General features: G+C 50.9%; 1 protein-coding gene across 15 annotated transcripts in view; it reads left to right on the top strand.

The window, feature by feature from the left end:
* The window catches only part of DYSF (dysferlin), a 234630-nt gene extending 213184 nt beyond the window's left edge, over positions 1–21446 (top strand). For 14 of the 15 annotated variants that reach the window (XM_032176991.2, XM_032176986.2, XM_032176988.2 and 11 more), the window contains 9 exons: positions 2046–2185; positions 3420–3508; positions 3782–3877; positions 4275–4416; positions 8884–8983; positions 13730–13908; positions 15686–15795; positions 17212–17359; positions 21137–21446. In XM_032176991.2, coding sequence (XP_032032882.1) covers positions 2046–2185; positions 3420–3508; positions 3782–3877; positions 4275–4416; positions 8884–8983; positions 13730–13908; positions 15686–15795; positions 17212–17359; positions 21137–21175 — 1043 coding nt within the window. In that variant the 3' untranslated portion in view covers positions 21176–21446. The remainder of the gene's footprint in view (positions 1–2045; positions 2186–3419; positions 3509–3781; positions 3878–4274; positions 4417–8883; positions 8984–13729; positions 13909–15685; positions 15796–17211; positions 17360–21136) is intronic. The other variant, XM_032176975.2, reaches the window with a different exon arrangement.
* The last annotated feature ends 501 nt before the right edge of the window (positions 21447–21947 follow it).

The following is a 21947-nucleotide window of genomic DNA, read 5'->3' as shown; positions in this document are numbered from 1 at the left end:
AAACCATAGTGGGCTCTCGCTGTATCCCTCCCTCTGTCATAAGACACTCTGCTGCCATAAAAGACCCAAGCGGACATAACCCATATCAGCAGGCTGTGGGCATGGGTCTCTCCAGGGCAGCACAGATGGGCTCCACTTGCACTTGGTACTTTGAGGACCAGTACTGACCTGTGATGCCACTGTGAAAATTAGAGGTCAGGGCACGGCCAGGGTCAGAGTGCAGTCCAAGGCCAGGTTGGGGCCCATCTGAGGGCAAGATCAGAGGTGAGTCTGAAGCCAGTGTCAGGGTCAGAGTTACGCTCAGTTTCTTTCTGGCATTGGCTGGTCTGACTCTGGTTGGAGTTTAGGGTACAGTCCACTTCTCAGAAACAGTTTTCTACTTGAATTGCACCAGCCTGGCAGCTTGACCCTGATGGTACCTTCCAAGCTGCCCACTCACAGCCCTTGCATCTAAAGGATCCCAAGGCAGGCAGGCCTTGTAGTGCCCCCACCCTGCCCTGGGTCCTGCCCAGCACTCCTGGCTGAGAATCCCACCACGTGCTCTCCGTGTGTCTGAGATGCCCGCAGGCCTGCATCACCCACTCAGAGCAGCTCAGACTCCCCAGAGGTGTTTACAGGCCCAGCTGGCCTCTCGCCTCCTGGTTGCTTCAGAGATGTTTGATGTCAGAGCTGGTGCCAAGGTTATAAAAGGGAAATAATGGCTTTGATGCCCCCATCCCCCACCCCCTCCTCCTTCTCATTCTGTTTTCCTGACTCTCCCAGGTCATGGCTGAGCCAGGCTCGGCCGTAAGGCGCCCCCCGCCCCACCCCCCTTCATTCCGTTTTCCCATAGAATGTGCATCTGTTTTCGGGGGAGTCTCATTTCCTTCTACGAGTCTGTGAGCAACTTTAGCACAGGGCCATGGCTCATGGTCATAAAGTCATAGGAAACAAAAGCCAGAAAGCTAGAGATGGTGAGGCCCAACATCTGCCTGCTTTTACAGATGAGGCTGGTAAGACCAAGAGTGGTGAATGACCTGCACAATGTCACCCAGCCAGCTAGAGGCAGAGCCAGGTTCCTGGCCCTGTGTGCCTTCTGAGGTGCATGCCTCTTCCTCTGAGGCCCCTACGGAAATGGGCAGGGTAGGTCTGATGGGTGAACACATGTGTGTTCATGCACACCTGGGTACATGTACAGATGTGTGTGTCCACCATCAGCTCCCCAAGCCAAGGCCTTTGAGATAGTGGGCTCCAAGTTCATGTTGTTGGATGGTCAGCCACGCTTCTCTGGGTCAGGAATACCCCATATCTTCTCCCCACCTGTAGCACCAGTTTTTGACCCATCCCCTAGCAGGGAGGAGCTGTACCTGGGACGCACCTAGGGGGCAGGAAGGGATGTTCATGCCTAGTCACACACCTTTCCTAAGTGAGCATGTGATCTCAGCTGCCCTGCTGCTAGTTGTGTGGCTTCTCTGTGCCTCAAATTTCTCATCTATAAAATGGGGATAATAACAGCACTCAGCTTCTAGGATCCTCATGAAGATTAAATATGTTAATAGCTTGAAGAATAGTGCCTGGCACGTGGTTCCTGCTCTAGAAATGTTTGCTGTTACTGCTATTATTTTAGCTATTGCTACTAATAGAACAACTTACATGAACGAGAGCATAATACTAACAGCACTAAGATGCCAGATCTAGGGATAAATGTTGCTGAGGCTTAGAGTTGGGAGCAGTCAGGGAGGGCTTCCTGGAAGAAGTGGGCTTTGGAGACAGGAGGATTTGTATGGTGGAAAATAGGAAGAAAAACTTTATAGAACAGGCTTGGTAGAAATGATGGCCATGGGGAATCTGGATTTTAAGCCTGGAGCTAGTGGACAGCAAGATTTCCCCTATCGAAAGTGAGACATGAGGACCAGAACAAGTGCATCTGCGCTGGGGGTGAGGCTGTGGGGGTTAGGGGCTTCTTATGACTCTCAGGCAGCCCTGCTCAGCCTGTTCACTGGGCAGGCCCATTATCTCTCGCTTCCCCAGCTCCTGCAACTTTTTTTGTCTTCTCTCTGGGGCAGAAGCTGGCAGGATCCCAAACCCACACCTGGGCCCAGTGGAGGAGCGTCTGGCTCTGCACGTGCTTCAGCAGCAGGGCCTGGTCCCAGAGCACGTGGAGTCACGGCCCCTCTACAGCCCCCTGCAGCCAGACATCGAGCAGGTAGGACCTTGACCCTTGGGCCCCAGAGTCCTTGAACTCCAGATAGCCCTAACCCCAGGGACAACGTGGATATCCCAGAGGAGCCAGTGGGTCCCTTGAGATTTGGTCAATCCCTCCTTGACCCATTTCTTCACAGTCTGAGTGCAGCCATGGTTGGCCTGGGAGGGGATCTTTAGGGCCTGGCTTCCCCTGGCTGCCTCCATCCCTCAGGGTCTGCGAAACGAGTCTGAGCTTCCCCCTTCACCCCTATAGGCCTGGCCTCCGACCTCTCCTTGTCATCCTGAAGCCTCTGTGTTTCAGCCTGACTTCAGGATTCCCCCATCCAACCGCTATCTGTCAGTGACTCAGTCTCAGATGCCTGGCCTTGTGCTGGGCCGCTGTGGGGTATGCAGCCAAGGTGGCCCTGGCATCCTATGACCAAATGACAAAGCCACCCACAGAGAACAGTCCTCAGTGGGAGGGGAATCCTCTCACACTGAAGGGTGGGGACCACAGAGACAGCAGCCTTGGGACGGTGACAGGGAGGGCTTCCTGGAAGAGGTGAGCTCAGAGCTGGGTTTTGGAAGAGGAGAAGGGGAGACAAGGTTATAGGCAAAGAGAAAGGCCAAAGTGAGGCATGAGGATGCCCTTGTGAATGCCAGAGGATATTACCTCTGTTATTTGGAACTGAGCTCTCTCTCCACCTAGGTGGTTTGGCTACCGGCCTCCCCAAAGTGGCACAATGGGTGTGGAAACTTTGGCTCTTTCATCTTCTAGTTCTGTGACCCTGCAGAAGTGACTTAATCGAATTACTTCAATCTCTGCTCCTTCTGCTCTAAGATGAGACAAATTCATACCTCGCTTGCAGAGAGGGAGGAGGATAAGGGGTGGGCAGGGAGAGCGATGTCCTGCCATGGAAGCCTTCTGAGCCCTCCCTAACTGAATGGTGCTCTCTGACACGCCACGACCGTGAACATGCCATTCCCCTAGCTGCCAAGACTCAGCTCAGCCACCACCATCTCTGAGAAGCCCGCCCTGACCCTTGACCCCCAGGCACAGGCCCAAGTCAGAGGCCTGTGGGGCAGTGGTCACCTCTGCAGTTGACCCTGTAGTCCCCTGTTTAGGGCAGTGAGGCTTTCTCTGGAAGGGCCTGGGTTTCTCTGTTCTGTGTCCTCGGCGTCTGGCCCAGAGCAGGTGCTTGGTAACAGTTGGTTAAATGACAAGGCTGGGGAGAGAATGGACCCTGTCTCCGCAGGGGAAGCTGCAGATGTGGGTCGACCTGTTTCCGAAGGCCCTGGGGCGGCCTGGACCTCCCTTCAACATCACCCCACGGAGAGCCAGAAGGTGACTTGCCCAGCCACAGGCTCTGAGCTGGACTGAGGGGTGGGGGCATTGCAGCCTGCTGTGGGTGGGACTAGGCGGTTGCTCTTTTCTGCCGGGCTTCAGGCTATTTGGGCCATGGAATACAGTTCTCGTTTGGGCCTGGGCCAGTGTCCAGCCAGGCAGGCATCGAGTCTTCTTGGACCAGTCTGCTTCTTGGCTTCTTGGCTTCTTGGCCAAGGCCTTCCCATCCTTTGGTAGGAAATCTAGGTGGATTAGAGTCATACCTTTCCCCAGGTTTTTCCTGCGTTGTATTATCTGGAATACCAGAGATGTGATCCTGGATGACCTGAGCCTCACGGGGGAGAAGATGAGCGACATTTATGTGAAAGGGTAGGGAGCCAGCGTCCTCTTGCCTGTCCAGCTTGCCGCAGCTCCCGTGCTCCCTCTGGGTTGTGCACAGCATGGGGGGCTCTGGCTTAGGGAAGGGGAGAACAAACAAGGTTCCAAGGAGGGCTCCTGGGGGTGGTCCCTGCCTTTGGGGAAATCGTTCTCCCACCAGATTTCTTTTTCTGCACTGAACTTTGGGTTGAACTTACAAGTTTAGTGGCTGGGAAGTTAGAATGTTTTCAAATTTATGGCACATTTTGTACATCATGCCGATTTCCTGGGAATTCTTTTTGCAATAAACTCATTTACCTTCTTAACTCCTTGTCTGCCTAAGCTGACGATGTATATACTGTGTTGGAAATCTTAATGAGAACCGTTCTCTAAAAACACGTATGTCTAGTTGGATGATTGGCTTTGAAGAACACAAGCAAAAGACAGACGTGCATTATCGTTCCCTGGGAGGTGAAGGCAACTTCAACTGGAGGTTCATTTTCCCCTTCGACTACCTGCCGGCTGAGCAAGTCTGTACCATTGCCAAGAAGGTCAGTGTCCTTCCTGTTCCCTGTGGTGCCAGCACCAGGGTTTCTAAAGTTAGCCTGACCTGACCACCAAGTCACGGCCCGGCAACTGTCACAATCTCACTGCTGCCTCACCATGTTGGAGCTACCACTGCCATCTCCACATGGCCACCACCTCCACTGTCCCAGCACTGCCAGTGTCACCACCACTGCTGTCTCAGCATTGTGTGATGGCCTCTGTCCCATCACAGCTAACGTCACTGTGGCTGCTGTTCCATCACTACTGGTGTTATCACGACTGTTGCCTCCTCACTGCCAAATGTCACCACCACTGTTCTGTCATTCATGGCACTACCGTGGTCCCACCCCTGCTCTCATTACCCCCAAAGCCACCTCCACCGTCTCTGCATCCACCCCTTTTCCACTCTCTTCCACCATCTTTCCCATCCCCAGACCTGCTGCCACCCCACGGCCACCTCATGATCACACAGTGCCATATCCATCATTTGCAGCTAAATCCGGATCCCAAAGTCACTGCCTCCCTCCCTACCTCAGGCAAGTTAAGCAGCAGGAAGGATCATGGGGTCTGAGTGGGTAGAGTAGGGACACCCAGCATGGCCTTCAAAGGGGCAGTGGGGCAGACCCCATCGGGGAGCTTCCCAAGAAGGCCAGTCTGGCCTATAAATCATGGTGTCCACAAGATTGGGAGTTGCTTGGCTAAGTCTCATATCCCATTTTCCACATCTGTGCCTATGGTCACCGTCCAAGCTAGGTCACAGTCCAAGTGTGCCTGCAAGGCCCACAGCCATCACCCTCCTCTCCACTCCCACCTCTGACTGCAGGCCAAAGGCACCTAGGGAGACCTGGCTTGCATCAGCCAGAGGGGAGGCTGGATTTAGGGACCTCGGTCTCTGTGTCTCAGCATCTGCTAGTTTAGGTCTCATCTGGGGCATCAACTTTTTACCCCTGAACTAGGCAGAACTCGAGGGCAGCCGGCCTCTTCCTGGTAGGACCAGGCCTGCCCTCAGAGAGCAGCCCTCAGAGCACAGAATAGGTGCTGAGGGCAGTGGAGACTTCAGGGCTATGCTGGTTGGAGGCAGAGGGGTCTCTGCTGTAGCTTCTGGCCATCCTTGTCCCACCTGGCATTAAGTTCCACCCTGAGGTGCTCTCCAACTCAAGGGGGTAAATGCCTCTCTGGCATCTAGGTTCTGCTGGCCTGGTTTCCTTCCAGAGGTGGCTCAAGGCTTTAAGCCTCAAAGCTCCTATGACTCCTTGTCTCCTGAAAGAAAGGGGATATATGACGTGTTCCAGTGCCTGGATTTTCTTAATTCTCTTCATTACATCCCCTCTGCATGGCCCTTCCCAGCCTAACATGCAGGATCATCTGCATGTTAGAGAAAGCAAAATGTTCCACGGAACATTCTGAAACCATGAAACAAAAGAAAACATGAATTCAACAGGGTTAAGTGGATCCCTTTACCGAGCCATTGCTGGGGAGTGACTGGCAGAAAGCAGAATTGAGCAACAGGGTTCTGGGAGGTCAAGGAAAGCATGGGCCGTTTGCAGCTTGAGCCTCGTTTGCTGCTGTTCAGTGTGCTTCCCTGTCATGAGCCTGTTTCCATCAGAAAGCCAAGGTTGCATCTGCCCCAAGACACAGCACTGCCCTGGCCAGCTCTGCTGTGGACAGAGGGAGAGGGGGCCTGGGAGTGGAGAGGGAGGGCTGTGCACCCCGTGGCACGCCCAGGGCTCACCTACAAGGGCTGGACATGGATGGAGACTGAGACCGAGAGGAGTGGGAGGTGGGACAGCCCCTTCCTCATGACAGGTGGAGATGTGGATAAGGAGTGGCTGTTTTGTCTCTGAAGTAAGAGGAGAGATGATCTGGTACTGGGGCAAGTGACTTGAGACCAGTGGAAAAGGCTGGAAAGAGCTGCTATGAGTGACAGTGGGGGAGGGACACAGAGAGATGGGGAGGGAATGCGACTGGCAGCACAGAGAGGGTTACCCGGCAGTTCTGGGGACCCAGTTGTGGTTGCTGATTAAGAATTTGGGGTGGCTCCATTCTGGCAACGATGTGGTTTTGTCTCTGCATCAAAGGGCCTGGTCAGGAGGAAGGAAGAAGGGGAGAGTGGGACCAACCCGTGGGCGAGTTCCAGAGGAAGACAGGGGCTGAGGATATGGAAGGGACTGCCTGATGGCCCACAGGGTCTGGGTCAGACTTGGGAGAATGAGAAGCCCATGGGGGAGCAGGGGTGGAGAGGAGGAAGAGAGGTCAGGGAGTGGAAGGAGAGGCTCACTGGGAGGGAAGGCCAGAGGGGAAGGGACGTTCTCCGTGATGCCAGACTCTGGGGAGAAGGTGGCTGGAAGGAGGGGCGGAGAAGGTCAGAAGAGGGGGCTGAGAAACAGAAACAGAGGCCACGTGGCTCTGAAGTCAACCAGAAGTGGGAGACAGAAACTGGCTTGGCCAAAGGCGGAGACAGAAACTGGCTTGGCCGAAGGCAGAGCCCGAGGGTCCCTCTTGGAGTGAAGGGACCCTGGGAGGCAGGCGGAGCCGTGGCCACAGTGGGGCACCAGTTAGCTGCGCTGGGCTGAAGGATCGAGTCTGGGGCGGGTTCGTGCAGGGGCACTGCACAGCCTCTGGGCTCCCTGGGCCTGCCACAGAGCCAGCCCTCTGCCGTGGGGTTCAGGGCCTCTGGCAGGCAGGCCCTCCAGGGAACCTATTAACCAGACGAGACTGTCGTAAAGTACAAGGTCTCCTTTCATCCGGCGGCTTTGAACCACCACTGGTTGCCCCGGCCCGGCTCCCCACCTGGAGCCCAGCACACCCACTGGGGCCTGCCTGTGCGTCGGGCACCCACCCTGCAAATAAACAGCTAGTAAAAGCGCCCAGGCCAGGAGCATAATGAGCGCCTGGGACCTGGGGGGGTTCATTCCCCAGGCTGGAGCCCCAGCCCAGCTGCTCCCACCAGGGGCCATTTGAACCTCTGGCTCATTACCGAGCCCATAAACCAAGCCGGCCAGAGGAATGGAGGCTGCTGGCGGGCCATGCAGGCGGGCCTGCGGAGCTGGCCATAAAAGCTCGCCAGAGGAGGGAGGCACCTGCAGAAAGGTTGGGGCCCGGAAAAGGGGGGAGGCACCAGACAGAGGGCTGGAGGCGAGGGGCCAGCTGGAGACCTGAGCCCCTTCCCCAACCCAGGCAGCAGTCCAGGCCGTGGCTGGGTGCTTTGCACGGGGACTAGTCCTCACGGGACAGGGGTCGTGGTCTTTGGTTCGGGAGCTCACTGGGATTTCCAAGGCCAACCTCTGAGGCTGGGGTGGCCACACAGCAGGCCCTGGCTGGACAGCAAGGGTGGGTTTACCAGGCATTCGGTGGAGCTTTTCCCTGCAGAGTTGGATCCAGGCCCGTGCTCTGACCCGGCACTCAGGACTTGGCACCCGCCATCTGCAGGATGGTCACACTGTTTCCTGTCCTTGCCACTCACCCAGGGGAGAGTTATAGTGAGAAAACAGAGAACAAGACTGTGCTGGAAAGCCCTCGTGACAGTGCGGTGGGTTGAGTGTGGCTGGACTGAGGGGTGCTCCCTGGCCTCTGCATGTTCAGTCCCACACCACTCAGTTGCTCCATGAAGCCTCAGTGGGAGGAAGCCCAAGATGACCGTGTTCCAGGCGAGCTGGTCTGAGGGAGGTGGGGTGGGGAGAGAAGGGCCCCTCCTCTCCTTTCAGCAGGAGACGGAACTTCCCAGCACTTCAGGCTTTGGCTTTGCCCTGGGTCAAGCTCTTGGAGTGAAGTTGGGTGGGGTGGAGAGGGAGGAGCTGGGGTCTAGATTCTAGTGCCAGCTCCTTACAGCAGCGCACTGGGAGATCCTTCTATGACAGCCAGGGTAGGGTGGGGTCCCTCAGGGTCTCAGTTACCCCACCCTGACCCTGAGATGCCAGGTACAGAGCAAGGTTTAAGGTAGAGAGCAGGACTCTGGAACCCGGCTGCCAGGGTTTGAGTCCAGCTTGCCACCTCCTAGCTGTGTGGTCTTGGACAAATTACTTGCTTTGGTCTCCTCCACTGTAAAGATAGTATCTCCTTTATAGGTGGTTGGAAGGATAAATGAGTTCATAGCAGTAGAGGGCCAACGCATAGGAAGCACGATATTAATGTTATTATTATTAGTGGTCAGACCTCAGGCACATTCCTTTAACTTCTCCAAGCCTCACCTTCATCATCTGTAAAATGGGAGTGATAACCTTGACTTACAGATTTGGGAGGATTAATGGAGCCATCTTATGTGAACTGAGCCTGCATGGTACCCTTTTGGGCCCTTGAACACTGCCTTCTGGGATCTGCCCTTCCCAGTCTTCCCACAGGACCTGGCTCTGGCAGGTCCCTTGGGGACGTCCTACTCCTCTGCCTCCTCCAGGCAGCCTTCCAGGCTGGAAGGGAACACTGCCTCTCTCTAACCTTGCTTCCTTGCATCCTTCTCTGTTCCTCCTCTGGGTCAGGATGCCTTCTGGAGGCTGGACAAGACTGAGAGCAAAATCCCAGCACGAGTGGTATTCCAGATCTGGGACAATGACAAGTTCTCCTTTGATGATTTTCTGGGTAAGCACCATTGCTAGAATCCCATTCTGCACACGGGGGCTGCCCCAGAACCCACACTGTGTGTTTATGCCACTGTTGGACCCTTGGGGGAGCCTAGCAGGAGGAGTAGTCCCGCCTTCTGCTTTCAGGGAGCTCAGGGTCATGTGTCCCCAGTGTTAAGTGAGGTGTATGACATACAGAAGTGTCAGAGTGATTGGTGGCCACTGAGGGTGGGCCTGTCAGTAGGGGTGGCACTGAACACTGGGCCATGTTGGATGATGGGACTCAGATATGTAAGTATGCGAGGGACGCAAGTGTGTGCTGCCTGTCGCCAGCTGTCTGGCCTCACATTTGACACAGACTGAGCCCTGTGAGTGAGGGTCTCAAGTCAGTCTTTATCCTTGTGCGTGTGTGACCGACTGGGTGAACAAACACAGGCTCCATCCCCATTACCCCCAGACAGGGTTCTAGTGGGAAGGGCTGTGATGAAATCTGCAATTGGGGAGCAGGGAGGCTGGGTTGAATGGAAGGTGGTGATGGTGGCCTTATAGGGTTAGGATATGGGCACAAGGAGGAAGACATTGTATGGGGCCAGCACGCTCATCTGTGAGAGCAGTGAGTTCAAGATAGCCCTGTCATGGCTATAAAGGTTAACTCTGGAAAATGTGGTCTACCCATACAATGGGATAGTATTCAGCCATGAAAGCAATGAAATACTGATACATACTACACTATGGGTGAACCTGAAAACATGCCAAGTGAAAGAAGCCAGACACAAAAGGTCAAATATTATATGGCTTCATGTATATGAAATGTCCATAATAGGCAAATCCATAGAGACGGAAAATAGGTTAGTGGTTGCTAGGGATTGGGGGAAGGGGCGATGGGGAGTAACTGTGATGGGTAAGAGGTTTCTTTTTGGGGTGATGGAAAGGTTCTGGAATTAGATGGTGGTGACGGTTGCACAACTCTGTGAATATACTCAAAGCCACTGATTTGTACACTTAAAGTGGTTAAAGTGGTGCATTTATGTGAGCTGGATTTTACCTTGATTAAAAAATAAAGCGAGCTTATGAAATGGCAGCCCAGGAAGTCAGGATCCCTGGTTTCTAGATCCATTCTGCCACTTGGGAGCAGGGTGGCCTGGAGCCCTCTTGGGGTAGCCCTTGATTGGAGAAGGTGAGTCGTTCTTAGCTGAGCCCTGGGGCCCCTGCAGGAGATACTCTGAGGCGCGGCTTCCGGCAGTGGGGAGAAGGCTGCCTGTTCACTTGACTGTTCCCCGCCCTGCGCACCTGGCCTGGCCAAATGCACAGAGAACTTTGTTATAAAAGCATCAGGTGTAAAAAGGGTGGCACCAAGTTTGACTTCTATTATTTTACTTATTATTGTGTACATAATTCCTGTAGAGGAATTAGAAAATGCAGGTAAGCAATGCCTCCTCCCCACCTTAATCTCACCACCCAATTTCCACTCACATTTTGGCATGTTTTATTGTATTATATATTATTTGAGACTTAAACATAAGTATTTTATATATGTATTTATATATACACATACATGCATACATATACAATATATACATATATTCATATGTATATGAATGGATTTCTATTACACAGACTGTTTTATATCCTGATTTTTTGGTAAACCTAATATTCCAAGAACATCCTTTCTGGTCAGTAGGTATCGATCTGCATTTATATCTCCATCATCACACTTAATGCCTGCCTATGTTTTGTCATAGAGATGGGCCTCATTTTGATTAATCCTCTCTTGGTGGGTATTCAGGTCATCTCCAGGTTTTCCAATGTGAGTGAGACCCTCGGCATATGCACATCTTTGGATCCTTTGTGCATATCTTTCCTTAACTCTAAGAAGTAGATGTGTCTTTGTACATTTAAATGGTTTTTGAAACATTTTGTTCAGTTGCCCTCTAGCAAGGTTTTACTTGTTTATCCTCCCACCTGTGCCCTGTTTGTACAGGGTGCCATTTTCCCTAAACTTTTGCTACCACTGTACATTAAGAAAAAAATTGCCAATAAGATATTTCCTTTTTATTTGCATTTTTTTATTGCATTTAAGGTAGAACTTTAACATGTATTTATTATCCGTATTGTGGAATTTTCTTCATGGTTTTGCAATGTTCATCTTTTATTATTGATTTTCAGAGCCTTTTATGTATTAAGAATACATTGCAAATAATTTCCCCCAATTTTTCTTATGCTTTAAAATTTTTATGGAGTCTTTTTTTCTTACAGACTTTATGAATTTATGGCATCAATCTTTCCTTTAGGCAGTGAGGCTTTAGAAAATTAGTTTTTAAAAGAAAAACAAAAAAACCCTCTATTTTTTACTGACTGAGTAAATCATGTTCAAAGTAAAGTTAAACAGACTCATCCTTCGTTTTAAAAAATAAAACCATTAACAAATACTAGCTTTTATACATGAAATTTTTCTTTTCCACCTTCATAATTTGTTTTCTAATTACATAATTTATGTCTTTTGAATATTTATTACTTTTTAATTTTAAAGGTAATGGTTAAGCACCTATAAGCTCACCATCCAGATAGCCTGTGTTTCCTTACAGTCTTTTATGTAGATCATGCTGAGATAATGTGTGTGTATGTGTGTGTGTGTGTGTGTGTGTGTGTTTTAATATTCTGACATTTGCTTAGTATATTGGCACCACATTTCAAATAGAAAATAAACATTCATTCATCTGCACTGGAGGGATGGAGAAATATATGGGTGGGTGGAGCATAGATGAATGCCGATATACAGTTGAATAAGTGGACAGACAGGTGGAATAATAACCTGATTAATGGATAGATATAGTGCTTAACAAATGGTAGCTATAGAGAAATGTGTATAGTTAGGTCAAAGCAGATGCACAGATGGAAGGACGGATTGATAAATGGATGAGTGAAAAGAAAGAAAAGTAGAAAAAGAGTTATATTTTCTGTTCAGTTATAGTAACTATGCATTCTACACTGAAAAAAATTGAATCACCTTTGCATGGTGTTTGGGAATTTCTTTAATTTGGCTTCGGAAAACAATTTTTCTATTGATCTCTCTTAATCCCTTCAGCAACCTATGCTCCAATCCCATTGACTTTATCAGATTATGATTAGATTAGGTGAAATCACATGAAATTACTGTTTAAATGGGTCAAAGATAGTTAAATACAAGAATTTTCATATGGTTCAACCTAGTAGCTGAAGGTATCCTGGGAGATGACAGATAAAAGGGATGATTAGATAAAACAATATAAAAAGATGGCCGCTTGGATAACTAGGTGGTAGATGAAAAAGACTGTTGGATGAACCACAGTGAGGTACCACTTCACGCCTACTAAGATAATAGTAATAATAATAATAATAAACCAGAATATAACAAGTGTTTTGAGGATGTGGAGAAATTGCTGGTGTGCTGGGACATTGTTGGTTTGAGTGTAAAATGATTCAGCTGCTGTGGAAAACTGTTTGGCAGTTCCTTGAAAAGCTGATCATAGAATTACTAATGAACCAAGAATCCTACTCCAGGTGTGTGTATGCACCCCAAAGAATTGAAAACAGGGACTCAGACATTTGTGTGCTAACGTTCACTGCAACATTATTCACAATATGAAGTTAAAAGATGGGAACAACTCAAATGTCCATCAACAGATGAATGAATGAACAAAGTGTGGTACAGGTTAAATATCACTTATCTGAAATGCTTGGAACCAGAAGTGTTTCAGATTTCTGATGCTTTTTGGATTTTGGAATAATTGCACATACTTAATAAGATAACTTTGGGATAGGACCCAAATCTAAATACAAGATTTTTTTTGTATATACTTTGTAAGCATAGCCTGAAGGGAATTTTATGGAATATTTAAGATAATTTTATGCATGAAACAAAGTTTAAGTACGTATGTGTGGAGTTTTCCACTTGTAGCATTATGTTGGCAATCAGAAACTTTCAGACTTTGGAACGTTTCAGATTTCAGATTTTCAGATTATGGATGTTCAACCCGTATATACCTAGAATGGAATCTTATTCAACCATAAAAAATAATACGGATTAAAAAAACACTACTGATATATACAGCAAGGATGAACCCTGAAAACATTATGGAAATCAAAATAAGCCAGACACAAAAAAACAAATATTGTATGATTCCACTTATATGAAATATCTAGAATAGACAAATTCATAGAGACAGAAAGTAGACTAGAGGTTACTGGGGTGAAGGGGAGGGAGGAATGGGGAGTTATTGCTTAATGGGTGCAGAGTTTTTGTTTGGGGGATGAAAAAGTTTTGGAAATAGTAGTGATGGTTGTAAGCATTGTGGCTGTAATTAAAGCCACTGAATTGTACACTTAACATGGTTAAAATAACAAATTTCATGTTATATGTATTTTACCATGATAAAAACAATTTTTAAAAAATTGATGGATGGCTGTTTATAGACGGTGTATGAATGGCTTTGTACATAGATGAGTAATTGAAGAGGTGGGTGGCTTAGTTAAGGGTGAGTAAATAGGAGTGGATGAACATGTGTATGAATGCATGAATAGATGAATGGGAAGCTGTATAGATGGAATGGGAGACAATGGGTGGGGAGATGGAGAGTTTGTGAGATTTTACCTGTGGCTCGGCCATGGATAGAAGCTGATGACAGAGGAGGTGACTGAGTTTTTCCTGAACCTGCCCTGCCTAAGGGTGGCTACAGGCTGGCAGTGATCGAGAAAGCCTTGGCCAAAAACCACCTGTGTGTTGCAGGCTCCCTGCAGCTCGATCTCAACCGCATGCCCAAGCCGGCCAAGACAGCCGAGAAGTGCTCCTTGGACCAGCTGGATGATACTTTCCACCCAGAATGGTTTGTGTCCCTTTTTGAGCAGAAAACAGTGAAGGGCTGGTGGCCCTGTGTAGCAGAAGAGGGTGAGAAGAAAATACTGGCGGTAAGTCTACTTCCTCCAGCCCCAGTGGAGGGCATGGGGGCAGCTTCTTGCATAGAAATTGTCGGAAAATACATCATCAGAAAATACATGCTTACTGTTCCTCCTCCTTTCTCCCCCTCTCCTGCCCCCGTCCCCCCTCTCTCTCTATTTTCCAAGGCATTCTCCCTCTTTCCTCCCAATTCCCAGCCGCCTTCTCCTTTGAGGCTCACATCCCAGGGGAAGCCTGTTTAAATCAAAAGATTACTCTGTTTATACTCTGCTCATTGGCTTTAATAGTGACCTGTGTCCTGGGTTCCCTCTGACCCGGGCTTCCTGGGTGAATGGACAGGGGTCATGCCTCTCCCATTTGAGCAGGACCCTCCAAGGGACCATCCTTGTTCTACTCTCTGAGAGGTCTGCTTAGAGGGGTGACTGGAGGGCCCGAGAGAACCATCCTTCCCCTGAGTCCACAGCAGCCACGGAGAGGAAGTTAATCCCTGAAAGTTTACTTAGAAATTGCAGGCAGCCAGCCAACCCTGAAAGTGGTCCTTGAAATTGAATATACTTGTTATATAAAGAGTGGTAACAATAAGAAATACTAGTACCCCAAAGGAAAAATGAGAAAACAATATGCATAGATAATTCACAAAATAATTACCAATGTCTGCAAAACATTTTTAAAAAGGTTTAGTCTCTCTAGTAATTAAATAAAGGGATACAGTAGTCCCCCCTTATCTGGAGGAGATATGTTCCAAGACCCCCAGGGGATGCCTGAAACTGCAGACACTACTAAACCCGTATTATGTACTATGTTTATTCCCATCTATACATATCTATGAGAAAGTTTAATTTCTAAATGAGGCACAGTAAGAGATTAACAACAATAACTAATAATAAAATGGAACAATTATGACAATATATTGTTATGAAAGTTAGGTGAATGTGGTCTTTCTCTCTGTGTGTCAGAATAACTTACTGTACTGGCCCACAGGGAGCTGAAACCCTAGAAATCAAACCCAAAGGTAAGGGAGGACTACTGTATTTTAAAATGTGTTTTTTTGGTCTATTAAATTATATATATTTTTAAAATAGAAATGCTCATTGCTGCTGAGCATGCAGAGAGAAGACAGGCCCCCCTTTTACTTCTGCTGGGAGCGCTAATGGTTTTACTGTGTGGAGGAAGCAATTTGATAACATATAGTAACAGATTTAACAATATTTATGCCCTTGGACTCTGTCATCCTACTTCTAAAATCTCTTCTAAATAAATAACCCAATAAATTTAAAAAATCTAGGTTCTGGGATATTTGTTGCAGCATTATTTATCCTATCAAAGAGTTGGAAACAACCTAAATGAACCAAAATAAGTAGTTTACTAAATAATTATGGTCAACCATCCCATAGAATGTTTGGCAGTCATTAAAAACCAAACTTTAAAGAATAGACAACTACATAGTGAAATATATTCCGAAGTGAAAAAAGCCAGATATGGAACTGTATATGCACAGTGTGACATTTCATACACTTGCAGAGAAAATCAGCTATGATGCATGCAGATGTTAACAGTGCTTGTCTCCATGTAGTGGAAGTATGGGGGAGAGTCTCCCTTCTTTATACATTTCTGAGGTTTCCAAATGTTTTACAAAGAGCAAGTGCTGCTTTTATGTTCAGAAACCCTACGTCTTTTTTTTATTTTTTAAATAATGAAGTGGTCCTTATGTTTTTCCTGGCCTGGTTACTCTCCAGGCCACTGAGCAGAGCCTTTGTGCCCCTAACCAGGTGCTCTCTGTCCCCTCAGGGCAAGCTGGAAATGACCTTGGAGATTGTAGCAGAGAGTGAGCATGAGGAGCGGCCCGCTGGCCAGGGCCGGGATGAGCCCAACATGAACCCTAAGCTTGAGGACCCAAGGTCAGTGCCCAGCCCCTGAGCCCCAATGCCCACAGGTCTAGGGGTATAGGCCACAGTCCAGGAGGCATCCCATTGCATGGCCATGTAGAAGTCACAAAGCCCACGTGGCTCAGAGAGGGGCATGACTCATCCAAGACCACATAGTAAGTTAGGGGGCAGGTGACGGGCATCTTTCCAGAGAACACGGCTCAGTGAATTCAAGACGAAGGTGCTATTGGGTACCTGTTGGTTGTGTGCCAAGCATGCTATCGTATGCATGTGTACATTGTGCTATGGAACCTTCCCTGCGGGGTAGTTGTTATTATCCCCATTTTACAGATGAGGAAACAATCTCAGCAAAGTTAAATAAGGGCATTCCAGCTAGGACAGTGGTGAAGCGGAAATGCTCTCACCTGGTCTGATTGGCTCCAGAGTCCGATCAAGGTCTTGACCCTACCAAGCTGCCTTCTGTGGCTCTCCTATGGTGCCAGTGTGACTTTCAAATGGTTTTTCAGCCTTCATTTTCCCGTCTGTGAAATGGGGAGCCCAATCCCTGTCTTCCCTACATCACAGACCTCTTAGGGAGATAGACCAAGCCAATGGATGTAGATGCTGTGAAGGCAGTTACAGGGGCAGGGTCACTGAAAGATGGCTGTGGGGACTCAGGAATGTGTTTGCCGGATCCCGCCCCACCAGCCTACTTGGCTCAAGTTGGACTTAGCATAGATGGCTCAGTTAGTCACTGTGCTATGATTAGCACCTTGTGTCTGAGTGCCATGGGGCTGGCAGAGCAGTGAGAGGCACCCTTGCCCAAGGATGCTGGGATCTGCACAGGAAGAAAAGAGAGACCCATGAGACACCAGTGTGCAATCTGATGTTAACAGGGTCATGATGGAGACACAGAATCCTCCACATATTTTGAGTTGTGGAGCTGGCCTAGGGAAAGGTTTTGAGGTTCTTGGTTGTGAGAGAACCAGCTTCCTACGTTCTCTTCCCAGCATCCTTCCCTGAGCGTGGACTAGCCATGTGCATCTGGACAGGTGGCTTGGCTTATCTGGGGCTCAGTGGGCTGGAGAGCACTTTGAGGCACTGCCCAGCTCCTAAATCTGTAGTTTGTGATTAAGTCCTGGGTCAGGAATGGGTGAGGGCACCAAGGAAGCTGTCCTGGAGTGGATGGCAGAGAACTGGGCCCCTGAGGATGCTTAGGGCTTGGCAGCACCCAGAAGAGGAGGGCAGCACAGGTGGGGGTGACACTGTAGCAAGGGCTTGGGGGAGAGGGAATGCAAGCGCAAAGGGCTAGTTTAGGGACAGGGCCTGGGCAGACGCTGGGGCTGGACTGTGGAGGGCCAGGCCATTGGACCTGCTGTTGAGAGCAGAGTTTGGAGAAAGCAGCCCTAGTAGAGGATGCCCAATTGACCTCTGGGATCTCACTTCCAGGCGCCCCGACACCTCCTTCCTGTGGTTTACCTCCCCATACAAGACCATGAAGTTCATCCTGTGGCGGCGTTTCCGGTGGGCCATCATCCTCTTCATCATCCTCTTCATCCTGCTGCTGTTCCTGGCCATCTTCATCTATGCCTTCCCGGTAAGCAGGCCTGACGACACTGTGGTGGAGGAACTCTGGGTCTAATGGGGGGGTTCATCGTTGTCCTCAAAGAGCTCTCCCAGTCTAATGGAGAGAAGTAACCTCTGTCCTTGGAGAGCCCCTGGTCTGATGAGGATACAGAGCCCAGCTCTGGGGGGTCTCCAACCCGGTAGCTGTATGAAGTTCTACCCTTGGAAGCTCTCAGTCCAGTGAGAGAAACTGAGTTCTTGCCCTTCATGGTGAGACAAAGCTGTCCTCAGCAAGCCCCTAGAATATGTAATCAAGGGATTACGAGAAGATGAGGCCCTTTGGGTTGCAGTGGGCAGGGGGACTTTCTGGAAGGGAGGTGTGGAACTGGGTCTGAAAGGAAGTTGAGATGTTGATGGCAGAGCAGAGAAGGTCCCTTTGTCTTGACAGCAGTTGCAAATCCAGAGGAAGGGAGGAGCTGGGGCTGGGAGAGCATCTCAGGGTCCACCTGAGGCCCTTAATAGAGGGTGTGTCCTTCCTCCTGCAACAGGTGGGCATAGGGAAGCTGTCGGGGAGCGGGAGGCTGGCCCAGGAGCCCTTACTTGGCTCAGTGCCCATTTGGGTTTCCTTTCACTTGGTAAGAAGCCAGTTGATGAGCTTGAGGGGCCATACCAGAGGCGGCTGTCGTGCCCCTGCTCTGTGGGGCCCTGCTTTGGGGAGGAAGGTCCCTGCCTATGCTTCCCCAGCCCACACAGCTCATCAGGGAACCCGGATCACCAGGGAGCTTCCCCCAGTGTCTCTGATACTTTAGACCTTGAAGGGGTTGCAGCATTCTCAGGCTGACACCTGATTTCTAATGCTCTTTAAAATTTAAAAGAAATCTTTTTAATATGAAAACTCCAACCCTATATAAAAGTGGAGAGAATGGTGTAATCCACCCCTTGAGGACCTTATATTGGTGACAAAGACGCAAACACCCAGAGAAGGAAAGGGCCTGGCCGTAGGCTGCACAGTACTCCGCACACACTCCCAATCCAGGGCTCACTGTGATTCCCACTTCAGGCCTCGGTCCTGGTCAGCACCAGGCCACTGGCCCAGAGCATTGTTCCCATGGCAGACAGGCTGCTTGGGGAACTGCCCCCAGGTGAGCTTTTTGCTCTGTGAGTCCTCCAGGAGGAGGAAAGGGCAAGAGCACCCCCCTTCCACTGTAGCTGGCTATGCCTGTGTCTGCAGAATGCATCTCAGAGAGGAAGAGAGTTAAAACCACACACCTTTCCATGCAGTTCCTAACAGCTGAACTGAGAGGAACTGGGGAAAGGATGTCTAGTTTGGATGTCCAAAGCAGCTACCATCTGGGCCATAGTGACTAAGGAGAGTCTAGAACCAGGGTGGTGAAGGGTCTGCCTACAGGCCAGGCCTGCTAAGCTGGCTGTGGTTGCCTGAGGCGCCATGGAGAGATGTTTCTGAGGTTCTGAGGTTTGTTGATCAGCAAAATCTGACTGTGGTCCAGGGTAGATCTAGGTTGCAGGGACTTGAGGTGTGTACGATGTGGGAGGCCTCTTTCAGCAAAGAGAGACGAGATTACAAATATAAGCTGAGATACAGGACTATGGAAGGGTGCGTGCACGTGTGTTGTCCTGCAGCATGAGCTGTTGCTGTGACCTGAGATCCGGGGTCAGGCCCCAGGACTTCTGCCTGGTGTCTCCTGCCCAGGCGGCACCCTTCCCAGCCTACCTCAAGCTCCTCCTCCCATTTGGAGCCCAGCTGGCCAGTGTTCAGTTAGCCACAGAGACTCTAAGCACGCATGTGCATCTGGGAGGTAAGGGCGTGTTTTGGGGATGAGGGAGAAGAGGATGAGGCCTCATGCCACTGGGGAGTGCTCAGTCCCCCGGAGAGACATTGAAACCAGAGAGTAAGGAAAAATACTGTGGATGATCAAATGCTCTTTTGGGAGGCTCAGGCCGTGGGAATTTAGGAAGAGAAGAGCTGCTGCAGACCCTTGCCCTCAGTATGGTCAGAGGACTAGCAGCAGCAGCACCAGGGAACTCACTAGAAACTCAGAGTTCCGGGCCGGCCCCGCCCTGCTGAGGGAGAATCTGCATGTAGGCACCTGCTGGTTGGAGAAACCCTGTTGGATGTGACAGAGCTCTGTCACTGGAGTCAGGATTACCAACTCTCCCTGTGACCTTGGCAAATTCCTCCTGCTCACATGAGGAAGGGGCTGCACTAGGTCAGCTCTGGCCTTCTGTGGCTGGGACTGTGCTTAGGGGAGCACTATCATCTTCCCTGGGTGCTGTACATTAAGCCAAGCCTCCTTCTGAAAAGCCAAGGGGAGGGGAAGAGCAGGTCCAAAGTGGCATCGCCACCACCCATGACATGCCTAAGCCCAGGCCCTGCCAGCTGCGCCCTGCACTGCGAGGCTACTGGGTGGCAGATCTAGGCCTCCAGGGGCCTGGGGAAGGAGGCCCTGCTGCCTGGCTGGGAGAGGAAAGAAAGATTCCAGTCACTTCCAGCCTGTGGTCCTTCCTCATCCCTGTGGGCAGGAGCAGAGTGGCCCTGTGGAGGGCCTGGTCAGAGCTCCTCCCTGTCTGCTGGCCCCCCCAGCAGTGGGCCACTCTCCTTTGAGTTCTTCAGGAAGTTGTCCTCTTTAAAATATGGACCCTACCTCACCTCTCCCAGGGCTGGTGTGTGGGTGTCAGATCCTAGGTAAGGAGTCTAGGGATGAAGCGGGCAGCCTGGGCCTGAGCCTGCAGACTGGCTTTGCTCACAGGTCTTTGCTACAAGCTGAGCACATCCTGCCTCCTCCACCCAAGTCACTCAATCATTTGGCCAGTACCAGACGATGAGGGCCGGGCCCTGGTGACCCTCACCTGGCTTTCAGGCCGTGGGACAGAGGCTGCCTGCCCCAAGCCAGGGCCTAGTGGAGAGGGGCCCAAGGACAGGGCAGCTCCCTCCAGTTGGCCTAATCCCCTACCCTCTTGGAAATTCCCTTGGGAGGGGTATGAGGGGGCAGCCTGTCTGATTCCTCTCAGCTTCCCCCTCAGAGCCAGCCGGGAGCAGGGCCAGCGTGGGGAGGCAGGAGGCGTTTGGCGGGGAAGGCGGGCCAGCTCTGTTTCCAGAGTTGGCTTTCCCCAGCCGGCGCTGGGGAACATACTGTCCCAATTAGGAGCCCTGTGTTGTGTTGTATGTGTTTTCATGGTTTTTGGGGGGAGAAGTGGGGAGGGGAGGATACTGTCAATCCTGCAGCAGGCAGGGCTCCATCAAGGGTGCCCTGTCTCTAGTGCTGGGCTGTGCCGTGGGTCATCCGTGACAGCCCATCCCCAACTCTCTCTCTCTGCTTTCTGGACAGGGGTGTGATGACCCGTAAGCCCTGGGCTGCCATGTGGGGGAGGACCCTGGGCCCCGCCTTCAGCACCTGTCTGATGGAAGAGGCCAGGTCCAGGGTGCTCAGAGTCCTCTGGGCAGTCAGCTGGTACCTGGAAATGGGCCTGGCTTGATGGGGAAGACAGAGCAATTTGGGCAGCTTTGGCCCCCAGGTGGGAGGGTGCGGGTGGAGTTTTGGAGGGTATGGGTTTGCCTGATGGGCTGGAGCACTAGGCAGGGCCGAATGTTGAGCCCCACATGGGATGGATGGCGAGTGGTGAGGGCGAGGCGTGGGCAGGTGGTTGAAGAGCCACGAGCGTCCTCTCCCAACCTCTTGCCTGCTGGCAGCTTAGCCCCATCCTCTGAGCCCCAGATCTTGGACAGCTGCTCTGGCTGTGCCTGCCCCAGTGGGATCACCATGGGTCCCTGTCTCCTCCCTCCCTCCAGAACTATGCTGCCATGAAGCTGGTGAAGCCCTTCAGCTGAGGACTCTCCTGCCCTGTAGAAGGGGGCATGGGGTCCCCTCCAGCATGGGACTGGCCTGCCTCCTCCGCCCAGCTCAGCGAGCTCCTCCAGACCTCCCAGGCCTGATTGTCCTGCCAGGGTGGGCAGACAGACACATGGACCGGCCCACACTCCCAGAGTTGCTAACATGGAGCTCTGAGATCACCCCACTTCCATCATTTCCTTCTCCCCCAACCCAACGCTTTTTTGGATCAGCTCGGACATATTTCAGTATAAAACAGTTTGAACCACATAGCAGTGTCAGTGTGTGTATCTCTACAGTACCTGAACACGGTGTGACTGTGAAGGGGGATGTGCCTGGGTGGGCGGGGAGGGTGGATGGGGTGTGGGTGCTACTTCCGGCCCAGCCTTCTGGAGGGAGAGGCAGCTGAGAAGCAGTGGGTGGGGCCCGGTGGAACTGCTGCTGCTTTCACAAGACTGGTTGGGGGTGGGGTGGGCTTGGGGCTTGGTGTCTGGCTTGCCTTAGCCTCGGCCTTCTCTGTGCCTCCTCTCCAATCCGGGACTTTCCCCTTTCCTCCTGCCTTCTCCTCACTCGGGCACCCCCGTCTCTTTCCCAGGCTGCCCTTTGCCTAGGAGCGCAGCTACCTGTATCTTCTGGTTTCTTTGACCATGCTGGGGAAGAGGTTCCATTTTATAGAAAGGGAACTCCAGCGGGGAGGGTTCGGCCAGAAATCCCCTAGGAAGGGAGGCCACTGCACCTCTGGCTTTGGCCTATTCCCATAGAATCCTGGGA

The sequence above is a fragment of the Hylobates moloch genome, unplaced genomic scaffold, assembly GCF_009828535.3.
Source record: "Hylobates moloch isolate HMO894 unplaced genomic scaffold, HMol_V3 SCAFFOLD_15, whole genome shotgun sequence".
In the NCBI taxonomy this organism is placed as follows: Eukaryota; Metazoa; Chordata; class Mammalia; order Primates; family Hylobatidae; genus Hylobates; species Hylobates moloch.
The sequence above is the reverse complement of the archived record's forward strand: the minus strand, read 5'-3'. Positions and strand labels throughout refer to the sequence as shown.